The sequence below is a fragment of the Saccostrea echinata genome, unplaced genomic scaffold (assembly GCF_033153115.1).
Source record: "Saccostrea echinata isolate AGI-Se365-2 ecotype Australia unplaced genomic scaffold, CSIRO_AGI_Sech_v1 ptg000061l, whole genome shotgun sequence".
In the NCBI taxonomy this organism is placed as follows: domain Eukaryota; kingdom Metazoa; phylum Mollusca; class Bivalvia; order Ostreida; family Ostreidae; genus Saccostrea; species Saccostrea echinata.
This window is the reverse complement of record NW_026889810.1, coordinates 1,174,586-1,193,481: the sequence shown is the minus strand read 5'-3', so window position 1 is coordinate 1,193,481 and position 18,896 is coordinate 1,174,586. Positions and strand designations below refer to the sequence as shown.

The window sequence follows — 18,896 nt, the reverse complement described above, 5'->3', positions numbered from 1 at the left end:
AGACGAGGCATAATGCATCTTAAGTATGTTATCACAAGAATACAAGTCCAATGGGCCACAACGCTCACGTGGGAAGCATTGCCCAGCCATTTTTCTTCACATTTCCAAAAAGAAGTTATATTCCGTTGAAAAATTGTATCCCCATATTATAGCCCTACTCTGAGGGTCTCTGAATACACACAACATGGGAATGCTTCGATATCAATATGATTAACTTGAACTTGTAGTTATTGGGAAGAAAATTCTTTTCCTGTATATATGCATTACGTAAAATTTGATCCGTATTTTAGCTAACTCTAACCCCCAGTGCATAATTTGAAAATGAATCCACACAGCTTGGAATGTTTGCATAAGTGTAGCGTAATTGTGGTTCCTAAGATGATTTTCAGAATTATTTTCTATAAAGTCCCATATAAGGCCCAACCCTACCCCCAAAGGGTCATGATAGAATCTACGCTATCTCAGAAAAAAATCAAATTTGTTTCATCTTTCTAGCCCAGTGGTTCTTGGGATGAAGATTTTTAAAGAATTTTTCTTATGTTTTTCAATGTAAGACTTTGATCCCCTATTGTGGTCATTTTGAACACTTTGAATCCACTCTACCTCTGGAAGCTTCCACAAAAGTTTCGTCTCTTCTAGCCCAGTGGTTCTTGACAAAAAGATTTTTAAAGAATTTTTCCTATGCATTTCAGTGTAAAACTTTGATCTCTGTTGTGGCCCCACCCAACCAGCCGGGCCATGTTTTTAACAATTTAGAATCTGCACTATCATAAGAAGCTTTCAAATAAGTTTCATCTCTATTGTCCCAGTAGTTCTATAGAAGTAGATTTTAAAAATAATTTTTCTTTTATTTCAATGTAAGACTTTGATCCCCTATTATGGCCCAACCCTATTCCTGGGAGACATGGTTTGAACAATTTAGAATAAACACTACCACAGGAAGCTTCCACACAAGTTTTATTTCTTCTGGCCTAGTGTTTAAAAGATTTTTTAATGACCCCACCCTATTTTTGCCTTTTCTTGATTATCACCCCTTGGTATTAGATTTGGCCCTTTATTTGACCAATTTAGGATTCCCTCTACCCAATGAAATTATTTTAATTGGTTAAAATTGGCCAAGTGGTTCGTGAGAAGAGGTCGAGAATGTGAAAAGTTTACAGACCGACGCACAGAAAGACAGACAGAAAAATGGACGGACGCCGGACAGCGGGTGATCAGAAAAGGTCACTTGAGCTTTTAGCTCTGGTAAGCTTAAAATTGCTTGAAAATATCAGTTAATGTAATATAAATAATTTTACGCTGTAAAAAATTTAACTTCATCAAAACATGGTAGATCTATTATATGAATTGAAAAACTAATCACATTAACTATAAATTTAACTTCATGTACAGTAAAAGTTGATGGATGAGATAGACAAAATATAGATAACAGATGAACAGAACGCTGTGTTTTGACGCAAAGATTTCCTTACGGTTTCTCGCAAATAAAGCGGTGCTGATGGGTGCATGTTTCGTCATGCCAGCGAAAGTTGCTTACTCCCCGGATCTCAACACAATCCTGCTCCGCCGGATCAGGTTGACCAGACATCCAGTAAGTGAAAGTAAACGGCTGCTCCGATCCTATCCATTTAAAGTTACCCTCAGACTCGATGTCATTTCCACCGATCCAGTAGTCCGCTGCTACTTTGTCATTATCTGTAGAGAATAAGTGTAATGCATATACTACATTTCAATCACGAGATGTCCTTTAAAATTGTTTACATTGAAAACAAAAACGTTAATGCCAATGAATCAAAGAAATGTTACGAAATGATGTTACACTGTTGTTGAAGCATAAAGTAAAACAATAATAAAATGTAGTACAACCTGCAAACATACCAAGTATAATATCTCGATATATCACTGACTTGTTCAGTAGCTTGGTTGTCTTAGTAAGTAGAACATATGTCCATATAGTCGAGAAAGAAGACTGCTTTTTATATCGCGGGTTCGAATCCCACATACTTGTCGTTCGTACAAGACAGTTTGAAACTAATTTCTTGCAATAGGTGTTGGAGAAATATATACCGATCACTGTACTGTTCAACGCCGAGAGCAGTTTTATATTTGCAGCCCGTCATCGGAAAATATATCAAAGTTCATTATTCTAATAAAGAAAATCTTCAAAATTATATTGATTTACCGTGTGGATGTTTAGTTTGTAAGTAGCCATCGATCAATAGATTCTCGTCGTTTGACTCTATAGAAACCAAATCAGATTCAAATGCTTTACAAACTGCCTGAAACAGAAATGTCCATGAGAAAAAAAATTATTAAAACCAGAAGTCTCTGATGAGACTGTAGCTCTACTGGTCTGTACGTATAACAAAAGAAAAATAGCACTTGGATTTGAAACTTTGCAACATACAACAATAAATAGAATTATGTATCTTAATGTAGTCTACTTCTGTGCCAAGTTATATTGAAATCAAAACGAAAACTGTTGGAGGAGTAGCGTTTTGAAAGTATTTCACAGAAATTACTATTTTTAGTAACCATGACAACACCATTCACCGAAATCAAAAATTGATATACATACTATGTATCATAGTGTATTCTAATCAGACCAAAACCGTAGGAGGAGCAGCGTTTTTAAGGAATTTCACAGTAATTTCTATATTCAGTAACCATGGCAACACTGTTATCGAAATCAAAAGCCGATGCATTAAACTATGTGTCTTAGTATAGCCTTCTTGTATGCAAAATTATGTTAAAAGCAGTTAAAACTGTAGCAGGAGTAGCGTTTTAAAGGAATTTCAAAGAAATTTCTATTTTAGTAACCATGGCAACAACGTTCATCGAAATCAAAAGCCGATGCACTAAATTATGTATCAGTGTACTGTCTACTTATATGCCAAGTTATATTAAAATGAAACCAAAACTGTAAGAGGAGTAGTGTTTGTAAGGAATTTCACAGAAATTTCTATTTTTAGTAACCATGGCAACACTGTACATCGAAATCATAAACCGATGCACTAAATTATGTATTTAAGTGAAGTCCACTTATGTGCCAAGTTATATTAAGATCAGGCCAAAACTATAAGGGGAGTAGTGTTTAAAGGAATTTCACAGCAATTATATTTTTATTAACCACGGCAACACTTCATCGAAATCAAAGGCCGATGCACTAAATTATGCATCTTATTGTAGTCTACTTGTATGCCAAGTTATATTGAAATAAGACCAAAACTGTAGGAGGAGTAGCGTTTTAAAGGAATTTCAAAGAAATTTCTATTTTAGTAACCATGGCAACATCGTTCATTGAAATCGAAAACCGATGCATTAAATTATGTATCAATGTACAGTCTACTAGTGTGCCATGTTATATTGAAATCTGACCAAAACTGTAGAAGAAGTAGCGTTTGAAAGGAATTTCACAGAAATTTCTATTTTGAGTAAGTATGGCAACACCGTTCATTGAAATCAAAAACCGATGCACTCAATTATGTATCATTGTACAGTGTACTCGTGTGCCAAGTTATATTGAAATCAGACCAAAACTGTAGGAGGAGTAGCGTTTTGAAAAAAAATGTTTACAGACAGACGGACGCTGACGGACGCCTTACTATCGCAAAAGCTCTTCAGTCCCCGAGACCGAAAACTGACCAGTAGAGCTTAAAATTAATTATTAACTAAAATCAGAGTTAAAACTGATATCATCAAATAGCTTTACATCACCTATAAATCATTTTGTCATTTTCTTTAATTTGATTTTGTTTGTACGAAGTTTGGAGACTTTATTTTAGAAGTAGTTATACTTAAATAAGCTCAGGGTATGGAACATATACATGCATTTAATAATGTGTAATTAACTTAAGGGAACACTTTATAACCAGATTTCCCCGAGGACCTTTCATAAAGAACATAAACTCACCACTGCTTCACTCCACGTATTTGTGAACTGAGAAAACAAGTAACAGGAATCCAGGAGGTGGACCCAATCTCCACAGGGTCCGTCCCCAGAAGTAAACAAAACTGAAAGAGAAGATGTATATTCATCAGAATTGATGGTGGTAAAATATAACAGCTCATGCTCTATAGCATAAATTAAAACTGTGAATACTAGCAGATAACAGCATGGTAACTTGATTGAATAAACATTTTTAGTGATTGTCGACGTTTCCATTGATAAAAAAAACACTCAAGTAATCAATAAATCGTGTTAGAAACCTGTCAATGTAACAGCGAATCCGATTTTCTTTTGTGTGGATAATACGGATTTTTTTCACATAAATCGTAAAACTTTCTATTCTGAGAACTATAGGAGGTGATATCCCAACAACATATTTCGCATTGAATTGATAAGTTCAATAAATTGGATTTTACTTTTAAATTTCCAAAATCAAAATTAAAGTTTATGCACGTCTCTAATATATGCAAAATTGATCTGCAGAATACAAATTTCTTAGCTTGAGAACTGTAAAAGGAGTTATCCAGACAAATTATGTACCTTAACGATGCAACTTTTATTCACCTACTTTCAGCGTTGCGTGCCTGCTTGGATTTCATTTACAGACTACGATTAAATTTCACATTATATCAAATAAATCATTGGTTACGAATAATAAATACCACTCGTTTTTTAACAACCGATTCATTTGATTTTGTGTGAAATTTAATCATGTTCCGTAAATGATATTTTCCGCGGTGATTCCCCTCTTTCAGGTCCCCTTTGAATATTCGGTGCATGTGTCAGTATTAGTTACTTTTTGGAAATAAACATTGCTTTATGGTGACTGTCCTCAGACGTCTAGATTTCTTTGTAATAAAATTGACTTACTTATTTCAGATGAGATGTACAATATTGTCCATAATATTTGAAATCGACACATGGCGCGATACCTGATAGTAAAACTCGGTCAGTATGTACTTCTGTCATATCTACAGTGTACGTTATATATAAATTATATATACGTTATATATAAATACTGAATCAAAGGTATGGATATTTTCAAAACCAGAAAAGTGGCGTATACAAAGATTCTTACGATTACAACATGCAATTGTTTATTCAACGAATGTGTACATTTATGTGTAACTATTTGAATAGTTTTGAGCAATAAGGGGTGATAAGGGAGAATTTCTTAAGGTGAAAATAAAATGGAGTGATAGCGAATGTTTTTTTTCATCATTGTAAGAAATGAGCATAAGTTATTAAGGATTAAACTGCGATAAGTCAAAGAGATCGAAAACATGCGATATCTCTATTTCCTATAACAGAGATGATTCTGAATATGAATCGAATCTGAATTTGAAAATGAATTTGAAACGAATCTGAATTGGAGGGATCTCGATCCCGATTTAAAAACTGAAAAAAAGATATCAGCACAAGATAATTTCTTAATTATACAATACATAAGTATATGAATACTGATATTTTTCTGTGATTTATTTTTCACATGTACCATGACGACGAATATATGGAATTTAAATCTGAAAAGTGTTAAGCCTCTTCCTCATCCCTATGCACTTATATGTAACAAAGTCTTGATTACTTCTGCATAATATCACTACATCTTTTTTTGTCCCCCGCTTTCACTGAAAGTGGGGGATATTAATTTGGGTCTGTCTGTCCGTCCGTCTATCTATCCATCCGTTTGTTAGCTGTCTGTCTGTAACACGTCCGTTTCCGCACGGATATCTCGAGAACTTTTTGAGCTTTCGCAATGAAATTTCTCACAGCAACTCCCTATGGCATACAGAAGAACCCTATTTATTTTGAGGTCAAAAGGTCAGGGTCATATATTCTGTCTGTTTTAACACTTTCGTTTCCGCGCGATATCTCGAGAATCCTTTGAGCTTTTGCAAGTGAGAGGTCACGGGTTAAAATCCCGGACGATCCTTTTATTAATTTTTTTCTGGATTTACTAAATGATACATGTAGTATTCAACATATGAAATGAAAAAGTTATGACGTCTGGCGTGTACAAACTCATAAAATCATTATTACAGAGTGATAAATATTCTATATAAATAGAATCTTCTATACACATATTAAAGAATAAGCAATCAAATCTTTATATCCATATTGGCATTTTATATTTGCTTCAATATACATATACACATTTAATAATTCTACAAATCCAGGGGGAGTACGACCCTCCCCCACTAGAATTGCGCATGCTCTTCCTTTTTCCTTAAGCGGGGGACACAAATTCTCTGAATTAGCTTGTTATTGTTCTGCTTTGATTTTTTTAAATTTTTGTTTTCGTTTCTTTGCTTGCTTGTTTTGTTTTGTTTTAGCTTTTGTTTGTTTGTTTTGTTTTGTTTTTTTTTTTTTTATTTTTTTTTGGGGGGGGGGTCCTTATTATTAATCATCAATTAATCATTCATTTTCTTCATATTTTTCTACATTTATTGATATGCTCTGTTCTTGGGGGGTGATGCTATTGGGTTTTTCGTCTCAAGACGTCCTCTTTTGAATTCAATCTTTTAAAATTTGTATTTTTTAATTATGGTTTTTAATCATGATATGATTACACGTGACTATCAATTTAGTTCTTATCATTAACCCACCTTTCCATTTTTCCTTATTTGAGGCTCCATTATGTAAAAATATAATTTTGTTCTGCTGACCGCTGGACATGCGCAGAGGCAGACAATATCGCCAATTTGTTGTCTCGAATGTCTGTTTAAAGTAGGAATAACCTTAAAAATCTTTACTAAATGAATAACATGCTCGATGTAGAATCTGTACTTTCGAATCTTTTTATTAACACGTTTGCACTCTTCTCGGATATTTTGTGGCTGGCGGCGAATTTGAGCTGCTGTAAATGGAGTAGCTATAGGATGTACGGATGGCTAAATGCTATCGCCTAGAAGGTAGCAGTCCCTTGGAAAGTCTAGTTCTTTATCAGATCCGATAGGCGTCATCATCCTAAAAGTTTGAGTATCATCAATGTGCCCCAGAAATCCGGATTCTATGTGACAAATTTTTAACTCAGCACCAATGATGATTTGTGTGTGGACACAGTGGTATCTGCGATGCCCGCGGTACATGTAATATAGACGTTGTGGTTCTGTTGAGGGACAGTAGATTTGATGAGAAGTCAACTCTTTTAGGTAACTTACGCCACCTACCTTTAAGATTACGCCATCGTTTCACTCCCTCTCTCTCTCTCTCTCTCTGGATTCATTCTAAATATATATCAATTGATAATTCACTCTTCGTGCATCTTTTATGTTTAAATGTACATGTAATTGTGCCTTGACCAATATGGAGAGAACAATCATATGCCTGCTGTTCAGTCCATTTTATTGATTTGAAAAAAATATTTTTTTTTTAAATCAACGTCTATATGAATATATTTTGTTCGTAAAGAATGGGCCAGACAGAGTTTACGATTAGAGAAACAGATGATCTAGAAATGCTAAAAATGTGCGCAAGAGTTGATCATGAATAAGGTTTTAAACACAAAGGAACCAACGAAAGAACCAAGAACATTTTATTTTTGTTGTTTAGGGTACGCAGATTCTGAAAGTAATCAAGCAAGAAATGAAACTTCGTATACAATTCAATAAATGAGCCGTCCCATGCGAAAAGGGCCCTTAAGGTAAAAATTTTCAAAACTAACTTTTTAATGGATTATGATAGATTATAGTGTAAAATAACCAAATATAAAGTTTGATTCAAATATTCAGAATATATACTGAGATATAGGGAATCAAAGGTTAAGAAAATGTTAAAATTACCTTGAAAAATGACGTTCGAACTGACGTTTTTATTTTACTCTCATAAATATTTGAAATATGTATCTGATTGAAAAAAAAAACTTACTTTATCACACGAAAACATACATGAAAAATTTATGCATAAATCCCCTGCCTTTATTTTACATGCAATATTTGATATACATGTAGTTGTTTTCGTTAAAGTAAATTATATAGTAAGTGTCGAAACCGTTTCAATATTAGTTTAATTTTATAAAGAGGAGGTGTTTTGGACTCTGTATCAGACGTAAGTTTCATGTGCATTTTAAGAGTGTCGACATTTTTGCATGTCACATAAATGGCCATTTTGATCAAATGTAACACACATGATTTAAAAAATCCGATAAAAAAATCTTTATGTAAGTTTTCTCATAAATAAAACACAGATAATGGTTTTATATCCGTAAATACCGGTAAGCTTTTTTTTTCTTTTAAACACTCGCGACGTCATGTTAGACGTGAATATTGCTCTGATATACGGTTCAAAGAAAAGTAAATATTGAATTAAAACAAACAAATAAAAGATAAGTGTTTAGATATTTTACAGACTAGTATTTTATTTATTTGTAGTTTATGAAAAATATTTTTTAAAAATTTTAAAAGAATATGCAAGATAAGACTGATAACATTGCGTCTTCCTTGTAATAATAGAGTTCATTGTTTGATAATTTTTCATCGTAAGGATATAATTTTTGTTGTTTTATGCATGACGTAGATGAATTTATGAAAGAAAGCTTGAAGGGCGGATACAGAAAATTGATCCGTAAGAGGGGGGGGGGGCATCTACAGTAACACAATCCAGTTAAAATTTTCTGACAAGTTAAAGAATGAAGTTTGAGGAGGTTTTCTGACAAATTAAATGAAGTTTAGGGGAGGGGGAGGGGGCAATATGTACCTACAATACTGAACATATGTGTATTCATTGTCCTGCATTGGTAAATATTGACACAGGCAATAATAAGTGCCGAGACAATCCCTTCCCCCTTTTACATGTGTAATGTATGTTTCTTACGATATTGTACATATTAGAAGATCTACCTGTCAAAACTGGTTGATCGCCCTCTCCGACCGGCTAAAAATGGCATGACTCAAAACTCATTTTAACTGTCAGAAAGCATTTTTTAATTGCATTTCTGAAATAGATTTCGAAAATTCAGCATTGATATTAAAATTTTCTGGGGAAAAAAATTCTCATCTACCTACCGATCCAATTTTTTCTTCCTGAGTCGCGAAAGGGCATACAAACATTATTTTAATTTAAGTTGGTCGTATTCCCTACATATTGGCGTAAACCGTCATAATATTTGCATTGCCTATTTGCTCTGTACCGATTTATAAGCAGGTCAATATTCGTATGTCTTGCAGTGAACATGTAATCTCACAAAAACTGAGGATGAGGGTATAATTTTCGTATTATCATCATATTCTTATACAGTCATTATAAGTTCAGAATATATTTTGGAGTTTGAAGCTTTTTTTGTCTCATTGATTCACCATGTAACCCCCCCCCCTTTTTTTTCGCTAAATTTCGTTTGAAGAAAAAAAAATCAAAAGCTTAGGCCTACATATTCTTCCATTCATTTTCTGGTTCTCAAATTTTGTGGAAGTATGACCACTTAGTTTGGGTCTAATAAGATATGTCGATGATCGGGAAAGAGGGAATGTTGGCAGTGAAATGGCTGCGGGCCGGAAGTAGTAGTGCTGTATTCCTAGGACTCTTCCCGAAATTTTTCTGAACGCGCTGTTCAGCTTTTTCAAATGGCCCTATCCGGACATCATAAGGAACTGAAAGGAGTTCGATCTATTATACTAAATAAAGCGAGTGTTGGGGCTCAAGTAGGGTTAATATATGTATATTCAATGATCTTTCTCTCTCTCCCTCTCTCTCTCTCTCTCATTGATTGATCGTTTATTGTTTAAAGCCGAGTCGGTAATATTTCAGCAGTATTTCAAAGGATAATTTAGTTTATGTAATTGGTTTTAAAAACTTAATGTTTTGGTTTCTCTGGGGGCCCCATTGAGCTTTTTCAAAATTCAGAGAAACGATCTTTTACATGCCAAGGGGTTGTAATCCTTGAAACGGGGCACTCTCATTAATGTGTAGACACATACATTTAGTATCAGGGCGGCCGAGACGTGTGCCTTCATTACCCGTGTACCTAGAATATTTAGTAGTCTGATATAGAAATTTTTGTTGAAAGGCCAGAACCTATATCCGCCACCCCTTCCCAATTTTTTAAACATTTTTTTGTCATTTTCTTTGTCTGCCCCCTCCCCCAGAATACGGTTTTTTGTTTGTTTACAAAAGTGTTGGTTTTTTTTAAAGGGTTTTTTTTAGTTGCTAGTTTCTAGTCTACATATAAGGCTAATGCGCTTATTATTTTATTGAATTAAACTGCAGAAACTTTTGAAATCGTGCCAAATACAGTATATAATTTTTTTTTCAAATACAATTATGCAATACTCTTGTAAAATTAGACAAACATTGAACTGCCCGAAAAGAAGTTTTAAGTTTTTCACATTTGATTTATATCTTTGAGACAAAATTTACAGGTACATGTACGAAAGTAAAATTATAAATAGTTTGTGTAATATAAATTTGTGTCTTATTGACAAGTTAAAATTTCGTAAAATTTAAACTCCATGGCTGACGTAAAGTAACGAGCAGACGACAAATGTGCACATAGTTTAAAAACAGGGACGACCCTGAGATATTTTTTACTTAAAGTGTGTCATCACAGATTTGACTGTACAGTTACATTTTTTATTCAAAAAGTTCCAAAAGAAGGAGAAATGTAGATAGGCATGAAGACCGACAGACAGACAGACAGACTTTATTTTTAAACTCACATAGGCAAGCTCAAAAAACAAGTTTGTGAATTTAATAAATATTCGGTAGAGGATTCAGAACTTGAGGAACTTGAATTAGAATCTTCAAATGTTTTTATTTTTCGTTTTAAAATTACTTAAGAAGTTTATTTTTCAGTTTCTCATTTTCTCCGACAAGTTCTTTTGTAGTTCTCTTCCTTTCCTCTCCCCCGGTCTCTTTCACATGCCCTGGCGTCCTCTCCGATCCATTTCAATCGGATGTCCTCTGGATCGACATCATTTTCCCCATCTCCGAAAACGATCTAGGCTGACCTTGTTCCGCTGATCTCTTTGGCCTGGGCTGCGAGGTAGATCTATGCTGAAGAAAATCTACTGGCCTACTGCCAGTACTGGGTCTAGAGGCGGAGGGTGCGTCATTCTGAGATTGTGGTCTGTCGATCAGCTTGGTCCTGGCTCCGACTCAACAGTGCTGAGCGATCTCCTCTGAACTAGACCTGCTGCCCGTCTTGGTCCAGTGTACAACGCTGATTTAGTATGGCATTGGCTTTGCTCTGCATATCTGCTGGGTCCGTGCAACAATGGCTCTGTGCTCAACGGTCTCCACTGGACAAAACCTACTGGGTCCATGGATCGAGGGTGTGCTAATCAGGGATTGGCTGTGTTTCGTTGATCTGCTGGGCAGTGTACTTAGCGATATCCACTGAATTAGACTTATTGGTCTACTGGGTCCTTGGGAAGAGAGTGCTTCACTGAGAGATCCGCGCTTGCTGTGCATATTTCCCACCGATCCGCCAAGGGGGACTGCACCTTCAGTTCTCCTTAAGTGGCGCCTTTCCATGACTTCTGTTCCAAAATGTATTTTCTAAAAACTATTTTCAAGTTATTAATTTTAGCTATTCAATGTTTTGAATATAAAAAAGAGATAATCACTTCAAAGTTGAATTGTTAGTTTAAAAGAGGTGTAAATATTCATAGATTTTGATGATTTTATGAAGAATTTGTTTATGCCTAAAAGTCATTGATATATTAAGTGTATAATGAAAAAAATATGTCGGATAAATCTATTTATCGTACCTTATCTCTGGGTCTTTTTTCAGCATCCCCACCTTCTTGCAAGCGATGGAATTCGTGTCAAACGTTTGCGTGTATTTTCATCAATATATAAATTTCTAGTGACAATATCCAAAGTGGAAAGATTCTCTTTCATTTCTTTTAAAATTTCCTCAAAAGCACCAGGGCGAAGAATGTGACTCCTTAAAATTAACAAAAGTTTCTTGTTTAGAAAATCTCATGGATTTTCTCCGGCCTCCTCCTGCCTCCATTGTTATCAGAATGAGGACGATTCTCGCGAGGAACGATTAAAACTAGTTACATGTGGCCGAACAATACAATACAATACAATACAATACGGACATGTTTTATTATGGTCTGTAAAGGGTACTATTATTTAATTCTTTACAGGCGCGGATCTTGAAATTGTTCAAAGGAAGAGGAAGTAAGAGTTGTTATAACATCCGTTTACATAATTAAACGGCATTTTAATTTGTTCAAAATCTTAATATAAACTCTTATGTCATCTTTTCCAAAATTTTCCTCTACCCATCTTTAGAGTGTGCTGTAAGGCACATAATATATTTGAAGTAGGGGGCAAAATAAATCCTATTTTATGTTTATTGTACAAGAAAACAGTATACAAGTAAAATTTTAAAATAGATCATAGTGCCGAAATACGGAATATTTTTGACATTTAATAGGTAAGTCTGTTATTAAACTTGTGCGATGTGTGTCATAAGATATTACAAAAAATACCAGCGTTACAATCCACTCATATAGATCAGGAAGACTGACAATTGCAGTAAAGACAAACTGATGTTTTTGGAGGATTGTTGAAAACACGTTGAGCTTATGATACAGTGCTTTGAAACTGTATAGTGTTCGCTTACCATATAAACTTATATTTAGATACTATAAAAATACATCGGGATTGGTATTCCACGTGGATCATGTAGACTGACAATATTGCAGCAAATACACACAGAGGATTGTTGGAAACACGTATTAATAAATGATAGATACTAGTTATTTCTAATAATTTCTATTTAATTATTCATTTGAGGGTTAGGGAACAACATTTTCTTGTCAGATTGCGCGGCTTTATATATAGATATTGGAAAACATGTAGAAACTGCTTGGTAAGTTGCAACACAATGAACTCATTCAAGTCAACTTGCCACACATTAAAGTTAAATATCTTGTTTTATACAATTTATACAAGTAGAAAAAATATCCAAGTATGATATCAAGTTAATTTTGAAGTACCCATACCAGAAAAGCAAAATTTACAACATAAAAAATTTTAAAAAAAGTCAGCTCAGTTGGATATTACGAAAGCCCATTGAGCTCATTTTCGTAGGTAACAAAAATATATTTTTCGCGTTATAACGCGAAACTTTCGCGAATAAATGCGAAACTTTCGCGAATAAACACGTATCTTTCGCGTTATAACGCGTAACCTTCGCGAATAAACGCGTAACTTTCGCGTTATAACGCGTAACTTTCTTGTATTACTTTCGTATATTACATGTTACTCGGGAACCTGTGATCTTGACTGACAGATAAAAAACATGAACGCAGAGGGGGACTTCTATGAATTTATAAATGACATTTCTTCAGAAGATGTAAAAGAGAATTGATGCGAGAAATGGATATATTAGTGTTGATTTTGCATTTAATCTTAAAACCCTACTAATTAATTAAATGAATATTCCTTTAAAGATTTTCTTGTTTTTCACTTGTTGAATCCAAGAAATTCTGTAGACTATTTTTTTTTCTCAGGAAGATCTCCACTCGTTGCTTTCTTTGAAAAAATTGTCAATGTTTTCGTAAGTAATGGTATGACCAAATGGTGCAACCTTAAAAAACAATGTTGTATTTCTTCAGTGAGTCTATCGGAGATGAAATATTTGATACGAATATTTGTCATCCAATTTTCACATTAGGTTACTCATGTGATGTGACACAATTGTTCCGTGAAATACAAATTTACTTCATTGTTGTCAATTTTCTGAGATCTTTTATTTCAAATTCTATATAGAGTGTTCAATCTAATTAAAATTAGACTTGTATTTTCGCTCCTCTACCATACGCTTCAACACTTGTATTGAACAGCATTGAGAAAGACAATATGTGACGGCAAAAAAGATTTAGAAAGAGGAAAGACACATTCAATGGTGAGAAAACATAAAATTTCAGCTCGTGGTAATCCAAGTTCAAAATAGTCTTTCGTTTTTCACTGTAATGATTGATTGATTGATTGTATGCTGTTTAACGTCCCTCTCGAGAATTTTTCACTCATATGGAGACGCCACCATTTGCCGGTGGAGAGCTGCAAATTTTGTCCTATACTCGGCACTTACGGCCATTGAGCAGTGAGGGATCTTTTTCGTGCCAGCACCTACTGCGACACGGGACCTCGGTTTATACGGTCTCATCCGAAGGACCGGTCTCCTCGTCCCACAGTGGGATTCGAACCTGCGACGTAAGGATCAACTCCTTACTTCGCGATTCTAGAGCAGACGCTCTAACCACTGCGCCACGCGGGCGACTTTCACTGTAATGAATAAACTAGATCATTAAACAGTAAAACAAACTGTAGACTTATGCAAATGTCTCTGTTTTACAGGGAAAGTTTCGCGTTATAACGAGAAAGTTACGCGTTTATTCGCGAAAGTTTCGCGTTATAACGCGAAAGTTACGCGTTTATTCGCGAAAGTTTCGAGTTATAACGCGAAAAATATATTTTTTTATCTACGAAAATGAGCTCAATGGGCTTTCGTAGTATATGTAAAAAACTATTGACATAATTTAACTTTAACATAAAACTGAAACACCACTCCCTCTCTCACCCGTCTCTCTCTCTCTCTTCCCTCCTCATTCATACTCTCCTCACCCACTCCACTCTCCCCACTTACACTCTTTCCCCACTCACTCTCTGTCTCTCTACCCACTTGCTCTCTCTCCCCTACTCTCGCTCCCATTCTCTCCCTCTCTCTTTCTCCCCACTCTCTCTATCGCCACTTGCTTTCTCACTCGCGCTCTCTCCCCTCTCGATCTCTCTGTCTCCCCACTCTCTCTCCTCACTTTCTTTCTCCTTCACTTACACCCTCCCCCCACTCACAATCTCTCTTCCCACTCCCAACTAACTCAAACACTCTCTCCCCACTCACATCCTCTCTCTCCCCACTCACACACTCTCCCCCACTCACACACTCTCTTCCCACTCCCTCTCTCTTTCCCCCACTCACTCTCTCCCCCACTCACTCTCTGCCCCTCTCCTTTCACGCCCTCTCTCTCCCAACGCTCTCTCCCCCACTCATGCCCTCTCTCTTCCCCTCCCCTCCCTCCTCACACACACGCACTGTCTCTCTCCTCATACACACACTCTCTCCCTCTCCCCTCACACACTCTCTCTCTCCCCACTTTCTTTCCCTCTCTTTATTTATTTTTTTTTTTGGTCCATCTTTTCAGTAACACTTCAGCCTTCTAAGAAAAATTATATATATGCCTGATACATACATTTTTCAAAGTTTTCACAATAAAAAATAATTGGGAAAATACTTTTTCTAAAACAAAGAGAAAATTTTTATCATTATTTTAAAATAAATTATTTAATATTTATTCTTGATCTTTTAACTTTAAAATGGATTTAGCAGAAATATTTATTTATGCAAAAAAATCAATACAATTTAAAATTATACGGGCGATAACTTCACACAACAGAAAATACGGCTCCCCAGTTCACAATTAGATCATTACGTTGTTTGTTTTCGTATTTATTGAAGAAGGATTTTATATGTTTGAAGAACATTACTTATCTGTTTACTAACATGCAAGAAAGATGATATGTCAGCTTGAAATCCCAGTTGAATATTATTTATTATTTGTTGTTCCGTTATGTAAAGTAGCTAAATTATCCCCATGCTGCGAGGAGGTCTATAAATTATTCTTTATTTGATCAAGTATGTGATATGGGTTTGACATTCACTATTCGTTTCCCTTGCATGCATTCATTTTACTTTTATTTTATATTTTTGTAATTTTTGTCCAGTTTTAATAGCGTGTCGTTGTGTTGATTGTTAGCTAAAATGCATTTGCATCATGATTCCCTCGTTGTTCTACGGATTACCCGGTATGTCATATTTTCTCAGTACATATGAATGTTCGTCTGCTGCTTTATTCAAATGCGTACTGTTAACATGTAACTTTTTCTTGTTGCATGATTCTACTCTTCTAACCTATAGCTTTTGAATGGATAGTGTTAAATGATTTACCGTTGGGCCATCAGTGTAATTTGAGTAAATGTTCACCTTATAACGGGCCTGAGCCATGCTTCTGGGAAAATTACAATCACTCAATTAAGCAGTAGAGCCATTCAAAATGTGTGTTTAAAAATTGTTAAAACATTGCCTCTGTCGCGCATACCGCCGTCCTCAAGTCATGTTACGTTAAAAAGATAAAATTTGTAAATCTCAATGAATTCAAAACAACCTGCATTACAATGCACATACGCATTATATAAATAAAATCCTTATAAGAGGATTTTCGGTGAAAGGAAAAGTTTTCTTTTCACTTTTATCCTAATAACCCTTTTATATTTTTAAACCTCGTTTCAGACAGCACGAACGCTTAATTTATTTATAGGAAAGACGTACATGGCCAGAAAGGATTTTTTTCCAATAGGCTACTAGCAAATTTAATGAGTGGGCTACAACCCCGTAACCCCTTCAAAACTCGCCACTATAGATACGCTTATACGAATCTCGCATGGTACTTGATTCTAACACAATTTGTTACAATACGTTTTTGTACAGTTCTATATTTTTTGGCACACACAATTTCAAATGTGCTCATATTTCCAATCATACCCAGGAAGAAATTATGTAAATTAGACTGGGAAGCTTTTTTTTTTGCAACATTCTGGGGTTTTTTTTTGCTATTGATAATTTTTTTTACATGTAACTAGAAAGGGAAAAGACGATATACCTTGTATAAACTTTTGTAAATTCTTGGTATACCAAACACCTCTTTTTTAAAGCAATCATTTTTTTATGTAAAAAAACTCATTTTCTTAAAGACTTTGTTGACACTAACAAGCGATAAAAAAACATCAATTTCGTGAAGATTTTGAGCTAATCACTTTTTGTTCCCCTGATATCGAAGGTCATAAGCATGTTGATTTAGTTTTGTATTATTTTATTTTTTCACAAATGTATTATAAATCTTCCCTATATTTTTATGAGAAAACGTTTGAGACTTTATTAATAGAAAATCAAAGATATTTACGAGATCGAATTTTCTTATCAGTCTTCCATTTTGTTACGCAAAGGTTGTATTCAAAGTTTCAATAGAATAGGCCCATAGTTATAGAACAATTTCTTGGAAAAAGTAACATTTAAAAATCAATGTTTATTAGTTGTTTTCTTCCGTATAAATGTCTAATTTTTTCGAATTTGTATTTTCACGTAAAACTTATTATTTACGACTTAAGAATAAAAATCCAAAGTTGGCCAAAACAGTATTTTGTCCATTAAAGCGCCGACTTTTGCATGAATTTTGGCCTAGAAGTCCTTCAGGGCAGACCTTCCCCTAAATAAAATTGCGATATTTTGGTAGGTTGTGATTAAGGAATAATTTAAGATATGACTTTTAGGGATACCCCTGCCCTAGGGTCGAAATTAACAAAAACCTACAAAAAATAATGAAAGTTGATTTTGATAATCTTTTTTTATAATTCTAAATTTTCGCATTCTCAAAGACTATTTTAATTTTTTATAGGCTTGTGTATGTTCCTTCAATTATCTATCCTTTATGCATTCCCATTCTTGATATAAGAAACACTAAAGAGTGAGCAAATCGTAACATTCCAATGTACCTAAAACACAGTCAAGCGGAACAATACCTCAGTATAGCACACTTTCTTTGAGGACAATAATATCTCACTCAGTGTAACTCGATACAGGTATTCTCGGCTGCAATGAGCTGCGATGGATTTCAGTTGTATACATTCCTTAGAATTTAATCACATTGCTTTAAACATTCCTTCCGTCTGTAATGCTTGCCTGGGTTAATATGTTACGTACTGCTTGTATTCTTTGAGCTTTAAATATTTAGAATAACATACATGTACTTTTGTACTGAGTCAATATTCTTAATCAGATCTTAAGTTTTGAAACAGTAGGGCACATATCAGTTTTGAAACAGTAGGGCACATATCAGTAACTGCACTCCCTTGGATGTCCTTTATATAATTCGAATACATGTTCATTAATGGCATGTTTTTATTAAATCCACGGAAATGATTTATGAAAATCAATTTATTACATGCATTTAGCCTAAAATCAATAACTGGAACGGGAATCCACAAGCTTTTTGTACAGACAAAAACTAATCCCAGCCCTATAGGTGGAATCCCTATTCATATAGAAGTGAAGCTTTATTTGGGTAAGGTTCCAAATTGTTAACCTTTCTTATACCTTCTTAAGGAAAAAGGAAGACTATATTTTTTATTTGTTGCACATTATTTTTCCAGAGTAAAATCAAAGAGGATTACAATTATGGAAGCTACATACATTTTTTTTTATTTTAATATATCCCTTTCTTACACAGGCTAAGAAAATGATCTTTATTTTTAAAATGATTACAACTCTGGAAACTTATTTTATTAGGTGTGACAAAACAAATCAAAGAACGTACGACCAGTATTCTTGCTCTAATAGTGATAGAACATCATTATAGCCTTGTTAGGCTCTCCTTTAATGGTGATAAAACATCTTGTATTATTAATGTAAAGTATAGTATAACCTTTTGTCATTTAAACGTTAAAGCTTTTAGAAATGAACATTTCCTATCATAAGGCTGCGTGATTTAACCCTTGTGTATTTACCTTACATCAATTATCCTACCAAAACCATGCATTTTTTTTTCTTTCTGCAATCAAAAAATGACACAGGGTCATTATTCTACAATCCACAGGGGGAAAAAATTCCTACAAAAAAGTGGGTCATTTTTCTATGTAGAATATTGACCGGGGGGGGGGGGAGGGCAAATTTCTACGTAGACAAATGATCCCCGGTCAATATTCTACGGCGCACGATCAAAAACCCCATGGTTTCATTAGCGAATACACGAGTATTATTTTGAAATAAAAGTATGAAATAGATAAGGTTGGGGTAAAAATTATCCTATTTTTAATCCACTAACTATTATTTCGTCTTTCTTAAAATATCAAGGCATTTGCTTAATTTTTGGCAGTTTCCCGA

The 18,896-nt window shown here is 34.5% G+C and overlaps 1 protein-coding gene across 1 annotated transcript; it reads right to left on the bottom strand.

Annotated features, from left to right (window-relative positions):
* Positions 1 to 1,468: 1,468 nt before the first annotated feature.
* LOC133175158 (perlucin-like) lies at positions 1,469 to 14,615 on the bottom strand. The gene is made up of 3 exons (XM_061310278.1): positions 14,484 to 14,615; positions 2,183 to 2,279; positions 1,469 to 1,695 (listed from the first exon to the last, which is right to left on the bottom strand). Exons 1-3 carry the CDS (start codon positions 14,613 to 14,615, stop codon positions 1,469 to 1,471), a joined length of 456 nt encoding a protein of 151 aa, XP_061166262.1.
* Positions 14,616 to 18,896: the final 4,281 nt, after the last annotated feature.